Source organism: Phacochoerus africanus, chromosome 14, assembly GCF_016906955.1.
Source record: "Phacochoerus africanus isolate WHEZ1 chromosome 14, ROS_Pafr_v1, whole genome shotgun sequence".
Taxonomy (NCBI): domain Eukaryota; kingdom Metazoa; phylum Chordata; class Mammalia; order Artiodactyla; family Suidae; genus Phacochoerus; species Phacochoerus africanus.
In genome coordinates, this window is record NC_062557.1 from 23,855,473 (window position 1) to 23,873,250 (window position 17,778).

General features: G+C 54.6%; 2 protein-coding genes across 4 annotated transcripts in view; both read right to left on the minus strand.

Annotated features, from left to right (window-relative positions):
* The window catches only part of ARHGAP23 (Rho GTPase activating protein 23), a 97,815-nt gene extending 95,368 nt beyond the window's left edge, over window positions 1–2,447 (minus strand). Inside the window, exon 1 of the mRNA XM_047756931.1 lies at window positions 2,332–2,447. Coding sequence (XP_047612887.1) covers window positions 2,332–2,340 — 9 coding nt within the window. The 5' untranslated portion in view covers window positions 2,341–2,447. The remainder of the gene's footprint in view (window positions 1–2,331) is intronic.
* Window positions 2,448–11,194: 8,747 nt separating this feature from the next.
* SOCS7 (suppressor of cytokine signaling 7) overlaps window positions 11,195–17,778 on the minus strand; it is a 36,334-nt gene continuing 29,750 nt past the window's right edge. For all 3 annotated transcript variants that reach the window (XM_047757153.1, XM_047757155.1, XM_047757154.1), the window contains one exon: window positions 11,195–16,935. The gene's annotated coding sequence lies outside the window, so the exon portion shown is untranslated. The remainder of the gene's footprint in view (window positions 16,936–17,778) is intronic.

Sequence of the window (17,778 nt, forward strand, 5' to 3'; positions counted from 1 at the left end):
TGTTCCCCTCTCCTCTGTCTGGCCTTGAGCCAAGCCTGGGAGGGGGGGACGCGGGGAGGGGACTTCACTGGAGAGAAAAGAGGGGCAGGGCACTGACCACAGGGGAGCAAGCCCCTCGGCCCTGGCACCCACCCCACCCGGCCATTCCAGCCCCTGTGAGAGATTCCAGGCGTGCTCCCCTTTAAGGAAACCCTACATGCCAAAATCCAGGCATACCAAACAGACCCATCAGGGCGGTCCCTGCACTATAAAAGGATTCTTTGCTTCACAAGAGGGCTTGGCACATGGGAAACTTAAAATAGGAGCTTCCCCTGGCGTGGGGAGAGCAGCTCTGGTTTCAGAAGCACCTCATACACACCATGCTTCCGGCACATCCAGAAAGCTGGTGACACCTGACACAACCACACAACCTCGGGGCTGGTGGCATCAGCGCGGGCCCCTCCGAGGTTGTGCTGACCATCAGAGTCCCCTGGTGGGGGGGCAGGGGTGGGAGTGTCGCGCGCACGCCCAGGGGACAGGCTGGCTGCTGGGCTTCTCGGCAGAGGTAGCTTAGGACACAGGGAAAGGACCTGGAAAGGCACCGCTCAGCACAGCTGGCAGGGATTTCACAGCAGCCCAGAAAGGATGGATGTGCAAGGGCTCCCAGCATCCTCTGATGGGGCTGGGGCAGGAGGCCCATGTCCTGACTCTCCTCCAAGCTCTGTCCTCCCTTCCACGATGATGCCAGGGCACAGGGGAGCCAGGCTCTGCCCCTGGGAAAGGGGAAAGCCCCAGAGCCCCAGAAGAAGTACAAGAGGCTGATGGAGGAGCAACCCAGGCCGAGCTGCAGGCCCAGTGAGATGCATTTAGAATCATCTAGGCAGAAAGTAGTGATGTCCCCTGCTCTGCCCCTCTTTTTTTTTTTTTAACGGAGATGAAATTCACATAACATACATTTAACTATTTCAACGTGAGCAATTCAGTGGCATTTAGTCTTGTCCCCCCCAACCCCCACTTTTTTGTGCTCAGAGTGAAGTTGAGGGTAAAGTCTGTAATGACAACAGCAGAGAATGACAAATGGAATCCCTTTCCCCCTGCCAGGCTTGATGCTCCAGGGAGCTGCCACTGGCCATTTAAATTAACAGCCAAGATGCCCAGCAGGCCTGGAGACTAGACCAGCCCACAGCCCTCCCCACACATCAGGCCCAGCCTAGGAAGATGCCCAGAACACTTCACGCCTCCTCAGAGCCCCTCTCCAACCCCCCAAAATTAGGATCACCCCAGCCCCTGACTCCTCACCCTCCAACCCTCCCCATACCCCTCCTCACCACAGTCACAGGCAACCCAAGAAGCCCTTTGCCACAAAGGGCAGGGGTCCCAGATCCCAGGGCCCCAGGCCACTGCTTTAGGTAGAACCTGGGAATGTGGACAAGCTCAGCGCACCCAACCCAAGACCTCTCACCAAATTCGGATTAGGAAGGGAGCAAGGCGGCCCCCTCACACCAGCCCACATCAGGACACTGGCCCTCTTAGTGGCTGCAAGTCGGGATAGAGTCCCCCCCCAACGGGACAGACCACCCCTTGTCCAGGATTTGCTAAGCTCTGTGGAGGGAGCGAGGAGCTCTAACATGAGGGGGCCATTACCCTGACACCCTCCCACCCGTGCCTGCATGGAGGCTGTGTGAAAGAAAGACAGCCCCTGGGCGCCTGGCTGGAGCTGCAGGTCTGTATTTGGGGGGCACGTGGAGAAGCTGCCCAGCCCACCCCATATTTTCACTGCCACGAAATGGTGGCAGCAGCTGCTGCAGCTGCTGTAACTGGGAGTGGAGGGGGAGCCTGGCTGGGAGAAGCCCCTTGATGTGTGGGGGGAGGGGGGAGTTGTATCTTGAGGTCCCACCAGGGGGGGTCGGGAGGGTCCCGGGTTGTATGGCCTCGGAGAGCCACCCCCACCTTCTGCCACTCCTTCATTATGCAGCGCCTGCTAGGATCCTGGAAGGGGCCAGGACCTTACTGAGTGGGGAGGGGGGGCTTCTAAATGCTTTCCTTTGGGAGTGGGGGTGGGGAGACAGACAGCGTGCGAGCCCTAGATAAGCACCTCCCTAAGTGTCATTGGTGGGGGAGTACTCGGGTGTGTGTGTGTGCGTGTGTGTGTCTGTGTGCGCGCGCGTACCAGCTCTGTGTCACACCAGCCCTATTCCCTCTCCAGAGCGCCGGCCCCGCCCGGAGCTCCAAAGCCCCAACCCCTCCCGCGATGGCCGGTCCCCCTCCCTCTTGGCGCCCCCACCCTCAATCCAGTCCTCACGCCCCCGCCCTCTCCTCGCAGACACGCACCCGCGCCCGGCGCCCGCTGACCTGCTCCATGCTGCCGACTGCTATGCGGTCCTCGCCGCACCAGCCCAGTGGGGCGCAGGGGGCGGCGGCTCCTCCATGCGCCCGGTCGGTGCAGCACCCAGCCGCCCCCGTGCGCTCGAGGAGCGCCTGGTGTCTGCCGCCCAGACCCCCGCCCCGCCCCGCCCCGCCCCGCAGGCCCCGCCCCCGCCCCGCCCCTCCCTCCCTCCCCCACCCGCGGGTAGAGGCTCCGCGCGCGCTCACACACACACACACACACACACACACACACACACACACACACACACACACACACTCTCTCTCTCTCTCTCTCTCTCTCTCTCTCTCTCTCTCTCAATCACACACATATAATGCACACACACTCCTCAAACATCCCAGGGGGCACATCCTGCCAGCACCCCCTGTTCCACCTGTCCGGGGGGCACTGCTAGTCCAGAGAAGATCCACTCTCGGGGCAGCCCCTCTCCTCGCTTATGAGGTGATCAGAGTCAGAAGGGGCCCCAGCCCTTTTTTTATGGGGACCATAGAGGAGGCCCGCCCAAGGTCACGCAGCAGGTTGGTGACAGAGCTGACCCCATGACTCAGACGGCTGTGATCACCTGAGAGCCCGCCAGAGATACCCACAGAGCCTGGACCCCAGGGAGACCCCACCCCGTGATCAGGAGTCTGAGCCCTGTGACCCGATGAGGACAGGAGCTGGGGAGGGAGGGGCCACTCCCTGCCGCCAGGATCCAGCCTCTCTTCGAATGTCTCCCCGACGCCCTTGGGTGGGTGTGGAGAGCAGGAATGGAGATTCCTGTCGCCCACCGTGTGCCATGCCCGGGGCATGTGCCAAGTAGGAGGAGGAGCTGAACTGTTTGTCCAGTGACAGAGAAGGGTCATCTGAAGCTCCAATACCAGCTGGGAACCCGACCTGTGGGCAGTGGAGCCACCAACTCTGGTGAAGGCCAGGAAGGGGGCGAAAAGACTGCCTCCCCCACTGATACTCCCTCCCCCATCAGGAGTGGCTCCTGACCACCCACCAGGCCCCCCCACACCCCTCACCCCACCCCCACCCCCGTCCTGCCCCTTTCAGGGCAGGGCCAAACCAAGGGGGCTACCACATGAGCAGGCACGTGAGAGGCAGGCATGCTGCCCAGGGCAGGAGTGTGTAGACCCGGAGTGGACAAGGCTGGGAATTAACCTGCCCTGAGGTGGGCAGTGGGGTGGGGGCATCAGGCTGGCTGCACAAACCCCCTGGGTCTGTGCACCCTCACGGCACCCTAGCCACCACCAGAGGGACCAGAGGGTGAGGGGGCAGGGGGCTGGAAGCTGAGATGGGGAGAGTTAAGATCCTCAGCAGGTCCAGACAAAGGGGGCTTTATAGGCTGGGGGTGGGGGGAGCATACTAGGGGGAGGAAGGCAGGAATGCAGGCCGGGAGGGCCCCAAGCTCCCAGGCAGCCCAGTTTGGGGCTGAGGTTGGACCCCCCCCAGCCCTCCCGTGCTTTGGCCCTGCAGAGTATGTGCTGCTCTGCTCCTGGGACTGCAGCCAGGAGTCTCGGCCACCCCTCCCCTCAGGGATCTGTTGGGCGCTGCCCACACACTCCCAGTCTTCCCCGCCCAGCTGGCTGCGGCCTCTCTTGGCTTCCCTGCCATGGCCTCTCAGCGGCCTCGTGGCCCCCGTCTGCTACCCGACTGGATGCCCTGCTGGCTGCCCAGGGAGGGGAGCGACAGGCTTGGGTGGGATCACAAGGCTATGGGGTCAATGAGGCCCTTTGTCCCTTCAGATGGAATCTGTCCTGGGCTAAAGAGACAGGAGACAGAGAAGAATGCTAGCCAGCAAGCACGGTCCCCCTGACCCGGTCTCTCCCAAGCCCTGGTGGAGCTGGGCCCAGGGCTACGGAAGGCAGGCTCCATTCTTCCCAGTTGCTTTCCCTCTGGTTTTCTTTCCGGGCTGAAGCAGCCACTGGAAGTGAAAACGAGGAAGAGGAGGTGGCCCAGTGGCAGTGGCCACCCATTCTGGTCTCTGAATCAGCTGCTGCTTGCCCAGGGCTAAGGTCTGGCCTGGGGCTTTGCAGGGTCGAGAACTGTCTGTCCCCAAAGATGCTGATATGGCCCTGAGGAGTAGACTCCTACTAGCCAAAGTCATGGTGGCTAGATTGGTAGACCCCAAAACTATTTTATCAATGCACCCTGAGCACTACAGGAAGCTTCATAAGCAGAGAATCCCAGTGAACAGAAGGGGTGGTACTGCCCAGCATCTCTACCCCAGCCTGCGGGGTCCACATGTGCAACCACCCCAGTCCTCCCTCTTCCCTGGCAGCCCGGATCTCTGATAAGCTCCTACTCTGATTTCTGTTTCTACACTGGACATGGGTCAGAACCTTCAGCCGCAGCTTTACCTCCAAGGGGCAGCAGTGGGGCAGGGACAGGGCCCAGCTCAGGTCATTGGATGTATGTCTTCTTTTATCTCCTTCATAAGATTAAAAGAAGACAGTCTTGGAGTTCCCTGGTGGCTTAGCAGTTAAAGGGTCTAGTGCTGTCACTGTGGCTTGGGTTCAATCCCAGGCCTCGGAACTTCCACAGGCTTCCATTGCTGGGAAAAAAAAAGGGAGGGGAGGGAGGACAGTCTTATCCCTTGATGAGTGTCTTGGGCAAAAATCTCTTTTCAATCATGGACTTGGAGAAGAGACTTGTGGCTGCCTGATGGGAGGGGGAGGCAGTGGGAGGGATCGGGAGCTTGGGCTTATCAGACACAACTTAGAATAGATTTACAAGGAGATCCTGCTGAATAGCATTGAGAACTTTGTCTAGATACTCATGTTGCAACAGAAGAAAGGCTGGGGGAAAAATGTAATTGTAATGTATACATGTAAGGATAACCTGACCCCCTTGCTGTACAGTGGGAAAATAAAAAAATAAAAAAATTAAAATTAAATTAAATTTAAAAAATCTCTTTTCAGACGGTAAAAAATGTCCAAGTCGAGCCGGCATCAGATTTTCCATCTCATTGAAAAGCTTTGAGTTACACTAGAGGAGGACAGGCTAAGCTCCAAGCCGCAGATCTGCCGAAATTTAGTAGCTCTGTGGTCTTGGGCAGGTATTCTCACCTCTCTGAGCTCCAGCTTCCTCATCAGGGGAAACCAGGAGGCATAGCAGCACCCCCTCCAGGGGCTGATGAAAGATTAAATGAGATGCGAGTGTTAAGCGCTTGGTCCTCTAATGGGCACATGCCAAAATCATCAATACAAGTTAAGTACCTTCCATAAAGAATCTGAATGATTTCCTCTTACGCTGATTATTATTACCTTTAGTTCAGCAGGTGACCGTTTCTGATTTGCTGGTGACAACCAGGTGCTGCTTTTGAGGGCAGCACCTGCCTTTAGCTGGGTGCAGAACAGAATGAAGGGCGGTTTCCAGCCTGGTGCCAATCCCTGCCTCCCCAGCCTCCTTCTCTTTGCTTCCGTCGCCTTCCGGGCTCCCTAGGGAGCAGGAGAAGGTGGGAAGAGAGCTGAGAGCCACCGGGTAAGGCGGACAACTCCCCGGGTAAGGAGGAGGGTTACCCAGGAGGGCGTAGAAGGAGATGAGAGGGAAGGGGGGCGGTGGGCAGCAGGCCCCACTCCTCCACCTGCTGCTCTGTGAACAAAGCCAAGAATGATGCAATCCAGGCCTGGTGCAGCTGAGGCTGCAAGGCCCTGAGAGGGAGAAGTGGGCGCTGGGGGTGGGGAGGGCAGGGCAGCAGGGCAGAAGCAAGGGGCCTGTGGGTGCCAGACCTGGGATTCCCAGCCCAAGAGGGGACTCCTTCCTGTGGCTCCTGGCCGCCCTCCTGAAGCCCCTCACCCAGGGTCAGCCCCGTCCCCAAAGAGTCACAACTGCCTTTGAAGCAGGAGGCAGACATGATGCAACTAGGACATCATTGCAGGAGCCTCCGCAGAGGGAGGGAACCGCCTCATGGGGGGCGGGAGATGATGAGAGACTCAGACGCCACGTTGACTCCGGGGCCCCCAGTGGGCCCTTCACCAGCCGGCCTGGGGCCTCGGGTCTCTGTGTCTGCTTCCTCGCACGCATCCTGGAGACAAAAGGCAAAATCCCCCAGAGAAGGTTGGGATGGGAGAGCTCAGGAGAACTCGGCCAGGCAGGGCCTGCACCAAGTAGTACATATTTATAGAATTAAATGAAAACCCTAGGCAGACACTGAGACAGGTCTGGACTCCCAGTGCCAGGAGGCCCTGGCATCCCCCTGGAGCGAGGGTCCCATTAGGCGCCAGCAAGACAGTGGAAGTGGGGGTGGGGTGTGAGGGTGCCCCCACCCAGGGTGTCTGCCTCAGCTCCCCCCACTCTGCCTGGGAGCCAAGAGAACAAAGGCTTCCTCCTCCTCCACCTGGAGAAAGGGGGCTTGTCTTACAGGCCAGGGCCATGCGGAGGATGTGTCACGGGCCAGGGTCCCCAAGGGGACAGGGCATTCATTATAAGTACAGGCAGCAGAAGAGGACCGGGGATAAATGTTCAGGAATATTTCAGCCCAGCCTCGCCCCACCGCCACCCAGACCTGAAGGGACAGCTGGGTGGCCTCGCCCAGAGCAGCCACTAGGTGGCAGGACGAGCCCAACAACTAACCCAGCTCCACCTGCTCCCTCCACCCGCCCAAGCCCTACCCTCCGGCAACCTCCTCGCCCCGCTCCCTACAGCCCAACCCTCACTGTGCCTCCAGCCCCTCGATGGAGCCCCTGAAGTCTCTTCGTTCTTCCTTCTGCCTTTGGGAAGGCAAAAGGCTCTCAGCCTCCTCAAATGCCACTAATAACGATAATAATTAATGCCCGTGGCTGTTAACAGATATTGAGTGTTAAGGAGCTCCCAGGCATTTTACATGCATTATCTCATCTACTCACAGAGAGGTTAAAAAAAAAAAAAAAAAAATGGAGTTCCCGTCGTGGCTCAGTGGTTAACGAATCCGACTAGGAACCATGAGGTTGCGGGTTTGATCCCTGCCCTTGCTCAGTGGGTTAACGATCCGGTGTTGCCGTGAGCTGTGGTGTAGGTCGCAGACTCGGCTTGGATCCTGCGTTGCTGTGGCTCTGGCGTAGGCCAGCAGTTACAGCTCCGATTGGACCCCTAGCCTGGGAACCTCCATATGCCGCGGGAGCGGCCCAAGAAATGGCAAAAAAGACAAAAAAATAAAAATAAAAATAAAATAAAAACACCTCTCCCCCTTCTCAAGAGGAGACAGAGAAAGCATAGATTGCGCTGGAGTTCAGTCTTCCCTTGGGTTATCGAGTGGATGTAGGCGTGGGGAGGAGCAGAAGCACCCAGCAGATGCATCTGAGTTTGGTCTGCCATCCTTACCACCCACTCTCTCCTACCCCACCCTTTGAGAGTCTAGGAAGGTGTCTTACTCTTGGGGTGAATGTGAGATTTGAAAAATGATTCAGGCTCCCCAAAGCCCGGCTCTGGCTGAGAAACGCAGGACCCCGCCCTGGGTGGGTCCCTTTTCTACAGGCTGTGCAAGGGATTCTGGGTACTCCCCTAGCCAGCCTTGCTTCCCTGGTGAATTCCCATTCTGGTCCCCTGTTCCCCCCATTCAGGCCCAAAGGTGATTCCAGCCCAGAGGACCTTCCTCCACAGCTATGTCCACTTCTGGCCTGGCTGTCTTGGATCTACTGTGTGGTTTGCAGCAAATATTCGTGGGGGCATCTCTTGGTGTGCTGGCCCACCACGAGCTTATGGGGTGGAGGACAAGCTGAAGGTGAAGACAGAGAGCCCACGTTCCACATGCAGCAAGAGTTTCACCAGGGAGTTCCTGCTTTGGTGCAACAGAATCTGTGGTGTCTCCGGAGCACAGGGATGTGGGTTCGATCCCAGCCCAGCACAGTGGGTTAAGGACCCAGTGTTGCCACAGCTGTGGTGTAGGTTTCAGCTGAGGCTTGGATCGGATCCCTGGCCTGGGAACTCCATATGCCGCAACACAGCCAAAAGAGAAAACAAAACAAAACAAAACAGCTTCACAGGTCTAAAGCTGTGCCCCAGTCACTTCTACATACAGTGTTTCAATTCAAAGAAACAGCTCCATATCCAGAAGGACTCTCTTGTTGGTTTCTTTCTTTTTTTTCTTTTTTTTTTTTTTTTTTTTGGTCTTTTTAGGGCATATGGAAGTTCCCAGGGTAGGGGACGAATCAGAGCTGCAGCCACCAGCCTCCACTACAGCCAGCAACATGGGATCCTTATCCCACTGAGTGAGGCCAGGGATCCGAACCTGGATCCTCATGGATACTAGTCAGGTTCGTTTCCACTGAGCCACGACAGGAACTCCTCTATGGCTGGTTTCTTCACAACATCAGGGCATTGGAGCAGGTGGCAGCTGCAAGGAACAGACATCAGGAGATGACACCCAATGTAGTGAAACTTCTTGAAATCTTTAACTCTGTCAAGCTCTCACATAAGATAGATGCTGCCAGACTCTCTTGCTCCCTTCCAGATCTTCCAAACTCCCCGCCCCAAGCTCAACTGTTACCTTCTCACACGTATTTTTATCTCCCAGGATAGCCTCTCCTATTCTCCCACCTGTCCCATCATCACTCATGATTTGTAGAATCAAGGCCCAGAAACAAAGCCAAGTCTTTCAGAAGTAGAACGGGGATAAAGCAGGGATGAGATGAGAAGCCCAGGATGTGAAGAAGAGTGACTGAGCTGAGCTCCACTTTTTTTTATGGCTGTACCCAGAGTTCCTACGTTAGGTGTCACATTGGAGCTGCAGTTGAGGGGTACACCACAGCCATGGCAACACTGGATTAGAGCTGCATCTGTGACCTACACCACAGCTTTGGGATCCTTAACTCACTAGACTAGCAAGGCCAGGGTCCTTAACCTGCTGAGCCACAATGGGAACTCCTGAGTTGAGTTCTTTGTCTTTTCAGGGCCACACCTGTGGCATATGGACGTTTCCAGGCTAGGGGTCAAATCGGAGGGTGGGAGGTCTTACCTTGGGCTGTTTCCAAAAGAATGCCTTTTCTTCTAGAGGCTTTATGAGCCAAGCCAGAGGGGAATAATATCTATCATTCTAAGCAAATCCAACACATTTTCACTTTTTTTTTTTTTGTCTTTTCCAGGGCCGCACCTGAGGCATATGGAGATTCCCAGGCTAGGGGGTCTAATCAGAGCTGTAGCTGCTGGCCTACGCCACAGCTCACAGCAACGCCAGACAGATCCTTAACTCACTGAGCAAGGCCAGGGATCAAACCCTCATGGTTCCTAGTCAGATTCATTAATCACTGAGCCATGACAGGAACTCCTAACAAATTTTCACATTAATCTGAATGATTCTGAACTTGAAATGATGAAAATTTAAGTCTCTACTTCTTTTTTTTTTTTTTTTTTTTTTTTTTTTTGCTTTTTAGGGCCGCACCTGAGGCATATGGAGGTTCCTAGGTTAGGGGTCCAATTGGAGCTACAGCTGCCGGCCTACACCACAGCCACAGCAACATAGGATCCAAGCCACATCTGTGACCTACACCACAGCGCACGGCAACGCTGGATCCTTAACCCACTGAGCGAGGCCAGGGATTGAAACTGTAACCTCATGGTTCCTAGTCGGATTCGTTTCTGCTGTGCCACGACGGGAATTCCTTAAGTCTCCACTTTCAAGAAATGCATAAGACTCTTGACTACTGGTGTTAGCCGAGATTCCCTACAACTGACAAAGGACAAAATGTGTCCAAAGGGCAGCCATTAGAGCGTTTGAATTGCCGATTCTGAGTTAAGCATTTTCCTCTGCAGTGTTGTTCACACTTCATTGCTTGGTGCTTTTCTTCCAAAAGGGAAAAGGCCTGCAATCAGGAGTTCATGCCTTCACAGAATAGTTATCAGAATTGATAAGACACTGTTTTATCCTAACACGGACCTGTGACTTCTGAAAGAGCTTCCAAGACGCCCTCCTGGGGCACCTCTAATCATCCTATGAAAATGCAGCTACCAGGAACTGAGGTTTCCTCTGGTCAGCGTGCTTCCCACCCTCAGGATGCAGAGAAACTGCAGAAAATTCTCCAGAATGTGCTGGAGTGGTATACTGGCCCCCTAAGTGGGGCGTTTGGAGAGGGACTGGGTGGGAGAGAGGGGAGATTTGAGTGGCTCTGAGCACACACCATTGTCAATCAGAGACACCTTTCCGGTCCTTTTCTCTCCAAAAGGATGGCTCAAGAAGGAACGGGCTACAAAGGCAAGAGGGACACAGGTTAAACTGATGAAAAAATCTTGACTGCCAGCCCAGGTAAATACTAAGACTACTGTGGTAAAAGAGGAACGCTCCCTAAGTGGAGCAAAAAGGCCCCCCGAAAGGCCTCTGAAATTCTCCTGCATTTCCTGGGGAAGAGGAAAGCAGCTCTGAGCACTGGCCATCAGCCTCGGGAGTTTTCAGCCTCTCCACCTCTGACAAAGGCAGTTCCCAAGACACTCTGCTTGGCTGACATTTTGGGGATGCCCTGATTGCCGCGGGTGGGTCACCTGACCCAAAGAGGGTGGCAATGGTGTGAGGAGTCACGCAACATGGCAGAGGGATTGAAAAACACCAATAGGGGCAGCCAAAAACAAAAATACCAACCCGGAGCTCCCATTGTGGCTCAGTGGTTAAAGAACCTGACTAGTATCCATGAGGACGCAGGTTCGATCCCCGGCCTGGCTCAGTGGGTTAAAGATCCGTTGTTGCCGTGAGCTGTGGTGTAGGTCGCAGACGTGGCTTGGATCCTGTGTTGCTGTGGCTGTGGTGTAGACCGGCAGCTGTAGCTCCGATTGGACCCCCTAGTCTGGGAACCTCCATATGCTTCGGGTACGGCCCTAAAATGACAAAAAAGACCACAAAAATTAAAAAAAAAAAAAACCAACCCAAATAACATGAAATAATTTCTAAACATTTTTATTTCAAATCTCTTTTCACCCCTTCCGCAAAAAGACATGGGTCAGTACAGCAATCATAAAAAGGAGATACAAACACAAGAGTCAAATGTCTCCCGCACTGACACTTACAAAAACCAGGAATTGTACATGGGGTTTCCAAACAGGACCTGCAGCAGCTACTAATGTCCCTTTACAAGAGTCATAACATGCCTATTCATACAGTATATACAGACACCCCATTCTGGAACTAATCTACAGGGACATCCCAACACCCCCCCCATCTATCCCCAGAAAAATACCAAAACACACCCAAAGTGCATCTGTTTTGTTTATATCAAAACATCTTTCCCTTTCCCCCTCCCACCCTCGGACCCTCCCACCCCGTTTAAGATTGGCCTGCAAGTCTATTTTAACCATTTAGTAATTTTTTTTATAGTTTATGAAAATAAATTATACAGCAACTATTTTAATAAATTAAGCACAAAAAGGTAGAGGAAAGGAGAAAAACTAAATGGGAAGACAAAAGCCAGGCCACGCTTTGGCTTGGAGGAGGGGAGGGTGGCTGAAGAGGACGGAAGTGGTTGCAGGGGGGTGTGGCTCCCCTTCTGGTGAAGAATTGGCAACACCCCAGCCCAGAATGACACCCCTTCATTGAGTTTCTTAAAAACAACCAAAAAACGTACAGCAGTGGCTGTGGCACGGGCAGCACCAGTTTGGGCATTCCAACGACCGGCCTGCCCACAGAGCAGTGCCTGGATTATGCTGTCCCTTGGGAAAGGTTCTGGGCCTAACAGTGAGGGGCGGGTCCCTGTTCAAAGGAGCACCAGGGATGGAGTAGTCAGACCAGCCCTCCTGCTCCACCTGAGCTGAGTAGGGGGCTTAGGACGCAGCTCGGGGCGGGGCTGTGTGGGTGGTGATATCCTGGGTTCTGATCAAGAGTGTCCTAAGTTCGTCTCACACTCCATCTCCAGGAGCGGCTTCAATCGCAGTCCAGCTGCGAGCAGACATGCGGGTCTTCCACCGAGACTGGCTGCTGCCCTGGGTGCCTCTCGGCATCCTGGCAGAGAGGGGCTGGGAGCAGTTCCAGGTTCCTCTAAAGGAGGTGAAATGCACGTAAAGGCATGTCACAGACTCAGCATGCAGGGCTGGCTTCCCGCGAGGTGGACGGCAGTGGGATGGGAGAAGGGGCAGAGAGGACCAGATGGGAAGCAGGAAGAAACTGGGTAGCACCTGCCAGGAAGGTGAAGAAGCACGAAAAGGACAAAGACAATATGGAATCTGCTGTAAAGAAAGGTCCCTCTCTGGCAGATTAGAGAATCAATAATTTAAATATAACTCATTACTCTTTACCTAACTGCAGCTTCTGAGTCCCCAGTGCCTCTGTCTCTATGGTCCAACCCCCACCTCACTCCTCCCAGGGCTTCGCTCTCTATCTTCTCAAGGCCTCCTGTCGTTTTGTGCTGAGCATGAAGACTCCAACGTCCAAACAGGATGGATCATGGGGACGGGCAGACTTGACTTTGCCTTCTTGAGCCTTGTGGCCCGATAATCCTATAAGCTATTGTGGGGGCGGGGGGTCATGCTTTTCTTTTTTTCTTTTTTTCTTTTTTAATAAAAAAAGTTTTACTCCCCAGGAGCAAATAAATCATTTTGAACTACTGATAAAACACTGCTGCAGTGAAAAGAAAGATGGCTACATGTATGCAATAGCACAAATTCAGTGTAAGAACAGCTGTGTTGACAATTAAGAGATAAAAATCATTTATCCATTTCCCCCTTTCCCACAAACCAAACCAAGAGGATTCCCATAGGGAAAATGTCTAACTCAAAAAGTTCCTCCCTTAGGGACAGGGGGCATGTCATTCTCTTTAAAAGTAGACGACAAACGGCAGGTGTCCCCCCAGCGGAGATGCTCTCAACACCCCAACGTGGCAAGACTTCTGCCAATGAAGATTCAGACACACACGGACACACGCGCACACACACACACACACACACTCACTTCAGACCACCTCCCAGCCATGGAGCTATACGGCCCAGCGCCCAGGCCCCACTTCAGGGCTCAAAGCCAAGGGAGAGGCAGCAGGGCGGGGGAGGATTTAACCTAGGGCACAGGTGCCTCCCATCCCCATCCCCGTTTCTGCTGGGCCCAGAGCTCCAAGCAGGCCGTGCTCTTTAGGGGTCCAGGTTGAGGACTGAAGAGGCTGGCACCCAGGGCTCCGGGCTCTGCTCTAGTCTCTCACATCTGGATCTGGGACACTAACGCCCACCCACCTCCCGCCCCACCCCCCCTGCAACTCTTCCTGGATGTGCGCTGTAGCGGGGGTGGCCACCATCTCTGCTCACTCCCCAGCTTAACAGGGGCCTGCAGGATCAGCCGCAGTGACATGGAGGGAGGAGGAAGAGGAGACACCTTGGGAGCCAGCTCCCCCTCAGGAGGCCGCGTGCCACCCAGGGCTGGCCTTCCAGGGTATCACACTGTATCTAGTAGGCACAGGTAGGCGACCAGGCCTAGGTCCATCACCAACTGTCCCAAACTCCCAGCTGTCACCCATTGATCTAGTCTCCGCCCCAAAGCCTTCACCCTCCCCTTCCTGTACTGACACAGCACTCGAATTTCAAGTAATACAGCACACTGCAGCAGGAGCTGTCACTAGCTGACAGTGGTGCCCACCTGTCCTGAGGAAGGTGACAGGAGATTGGTCACAAACAAGCGAGGTTACACAGGCAGGCCCTGAGAGTACTGGCGTCGCCTATCCACAACTTAGAAACCAGTGACCAATCCCTAGAAGGGAGAACCTCTTCCAGCTTGTGACTTGAAAATACAACAACCAAGGAGGAAGGAGCCTGCATTTCCATTAGCGCTAACCCAGACCTGGCAGGGGGCGGGGGCACAGCCCAGAGAGATGACGGGGAAGTGCTGGCTCGGCTCGGCCAGCTGCTCCCGCTCCCTGTCCCTGTCCCTGTCCCCTCTGAGGGCCGGCACCTCCGCCAACCGCCCCTCCTCCTCCCCTCCTGATGGAGTCTGTCTGGTAGCCCACTCTCCTGGGGAAGGACCAGGCTGCAGCCTGGGCTGTGACTAACGCTCAGACAGATCACGGACACAGGTAACCACCACCCTCCCCGGAAGGAGAAAGAAGGATGGAGGTGAGGTTGGGTCACGCTTCCTCAGCTGGTTTGGTTTTATACCTGAGAGTATGGGTTCTCCAGTGGAAAGCCCTGCTACCACAAGGGGTCCCGGGGCTCTGCCTCCCTCACCCAGGCTGTGCTGAGAACAGTCAGGTCCCTGGCCACCGGCAGGAACCTGCCTGGCTTCTGGCTTTGGATTTCACCTCACCATCAGAAACCTTCGGCACTCAGACCAGCCTGAGGACTGGTAAGTTTTGGTCTAGACCACAGCAAGGAAAAGAGGATTCTCTGACGCTGTTGCTCTAACTTGGGGCTGTGTGCTGGTCAGCACCCGCCATGCAGATTCCCGCTCCCAGGCTCCTGTTCTTGTGTTTCTCACTGGCCTGCCCTCACCTATGACCCCAAGTCTCACAGCCCCAGAGCTTTCCTGGACCATCTAGAGGTCTACCCTCATCTTAGCCACTCAGAATTTCTTTAAAGACAGCCCTTGATTCTCTCTGCTATGCTGAGTCATCCCCCCATTGTCTCATGTGTGGCAGTCACCTAAAAGCTCCCTTTAGACCAGATATCATGTCTTGTGCCTCTTGTGTTTTCCACAGTATGTAGCCCAGAGCCAGGCAAATGCACACTAAAAAGCAACTTAAAAAAAAAAAAAATCCCATGAAGCTGCACAACAATCACTCAAGGATCTCAATGGCTGCCAGACAGCAGGCTCTACAGCTGGGGGGCACTTTCTGCAAGATGGCAAGTGGCTTTGCACCTTCAAGAGGCAAGACCCATAAGGTAACCCAATTTCTGAGATTATAATCGTAACTGGTTGGTAATACTACCAGGGCCGCCAGAGAAGAGGCACCACACGACACACCAGAGTGAGCTTCAAAGCTCATTTTTGTGGGCTTCCCAGCTGGGTGACAATGCATGTTCCCTCCCTGTTTGGCTAGGAGGAGGAAGAATGGTCATTCCATGCAGCAGGACGCACAGCAAGAGGCCAAGGCTTCTGGATGAGGCAGTCCTATACGCTACCAAGACACAAGGGCCTCACCCCAAACCATTAGGAAACCACAAACCCGACGCTATGAGTTATCTCGCAAGATGAGGCCGATATCAGCATAAGGGACCCAAAAGAGACAGCCTATTAGAATGCTTACTGCCAAAGAGTAATAAAGATTACACAGCTCAATTTTCCCATCTTAATAGCAACCCTCTCCCCAGAGTAACTCTATAGAAAAGCAAACTCGTAATGTTAGATGATTTGACAGTGGCCCAGTTCAGAAAAAAAGTTAAAGGTGACTGAAGAGCCCTGGAGTTTTCCTCCCTCCTCCTCCCCACCCACCTGGAAAACAGGCAATTCTCAAATCGGCATGACAGACTTCCCAATGAAAGGAGGACAAAAGGGACCGAACTTGGGAAAACGTTTGGGTTGCTAGAAAGAACACAGGAAAACAAAGAGGCTCTTCCTGCCTCCTGCTCCAGACACACCCAAGAACACGAGCTGTAATGCCCTCCTCCTCACTGATCTAAGACAGCCCATTAAGGCTGCGACGCCAGGGAGCTTTCTCGAGGAAGAGCACCACGACAATAGCTTCGTTTCTCACCTTCCTCCGCATTCCCTCTCACTAGCTGACAGACATATGGAGGTAAGTCACGCCGACTCCTAAGTCACGGGGACGGTTTGCCATTAAGAATCTGGAAGCATGCACCATTAACTTCAGCAGCCCGGGACCGGAGCTCTGAACGGCTCCGGCGATGAGAAAAACTACAGCCTCGACAGCAGGCAGAAGCTGTAGGAATGATGTTACTATGACCAGAGGGAAATGTATGGTTATCTCGAGGGAACGGGCTGAGGGTAGAGGGGGAAAAGGGCTAACTTGAGGTCACAGAATTTGGGAATTCAGTCAAACCAAACGAACACAGCTTCTATGAGAGGTGATTCTGAAATCAGGTTCCTAAACCTTCAAAGGAAAGGATGCGAACGAGGAGTCACTACTGCCCCCAGCAGAGGCCACATGCCAGTTTCTGTCCAGTGCATCACCCACCCTCCTTTCTTTCCTGCTCCTGCTGAAGCCACCCGCGCTAAAAGAGAGGCAGAGTCTCAGCCCTCAGAAACCCCTGGCTTGATGTGCACGTCTGACTCCTTCTCTTCTTCAAGGTCAACCATGAAGACCTGCGTTCTGCCTTTGGCGCCAGCTGAGCGGCCGTCACTGGCAGTCCCCTCCCTTGCCCTCCCCTCCCTTGCTTTGGACCTGCTCACCCTTGGCACCACTTCCAATCCAATGGGCACAAACCCCAGCTGCCTTTAGGGTGAGTGTTCCGTACCGAGAAATGCAAACATTCAAAACAAAACTTCTGAAAAAAGAAACAGTGTTGAGACGTCTTCCAGTTTTTCCAAGGAGCTCGCTCATCCAGTTCCAGGACAGCACGGGGCCGCCGTGACCTGGGGGAGCCCCGCTCAGAGAGGATGGCAGTGTGCTTCTTCCCAGCTCCAGGGCTGCGAGGGGAACTGAAGTCTCTGCGCAGAGGGTCCCAACCCTTCCTCTTCCCTCTTGTTTTCCTCACTGCCCTTTCCACGTTAGCTTCATTTGGTTCTTTGAAACTGGAGCTTGGCAACCGAACGCCTAGGTAAAAGGAGGACCAATTAGAGTTGCTCGTGAGAGTGGAACGACAGTGGGGAGAGGGGACAGCCTGGCCGCTAGAGGTGACGTGCTGCTCAAGGGGAGCCCGGAGCCTGGCGAGCCGAGTGCTCCCTTCCGCAAACCCTGCAGCTGGCCGGGCATGGAGCACGGCCCTCGTCAGGGCACCAAAACAAGGTCCTAAAGTGACTAAGAAGTATGTCCCACCGCACTGCCTCCTTTCTCTCTCCCCGCCTTCATTTTCCAGCCACTTTCCCCCCACATCTTCCCCAAGGCCCACCTGCTCCAGGGACTGAAAAAGGAACAAAGGCCCTGGAGTAAGCCCTTGCGCGGCAGGCTAGGAACAGCTGGAGGCCCTGCGGCCGCTGGTGACCGAGAGGGCCAACATGTAACCGCAAAGGCCAGTGCAGCGTCTTCCGTCTGATTTAAGAAGGCACTGCTCCCGCTGTCACTCTGTCCCTTAACTCCAAGCACCCCGGCGTGAAATTCCTCAGGTAACAGTGCACACAGACCAAGCAGCTCACTCAGAGCTCTGAAATTAAAACCAGCCTGGCCAATGAGAAAAAATGGCCAAATTTCACACCTCAAAGGTCTTTCCCTTGGACAGTGCTATTTCCCTTTACCCAAGGGGTCCTAGAAGCAAGCTAGAGCCTGATGCCACAGGCAAGGATGCCAGGGTCACAGCCAGAAGACACCCCGGCAGTTCCATGCAATCCTTGGCCGGTCAATACATGACTTGCTCCACACTCATGACAAATGGCCACCGCAGCCTATGCCCTGATCAGATCACACCCCTTTCCATCTCAGGCCCTTTGCCTAGAATGGCTG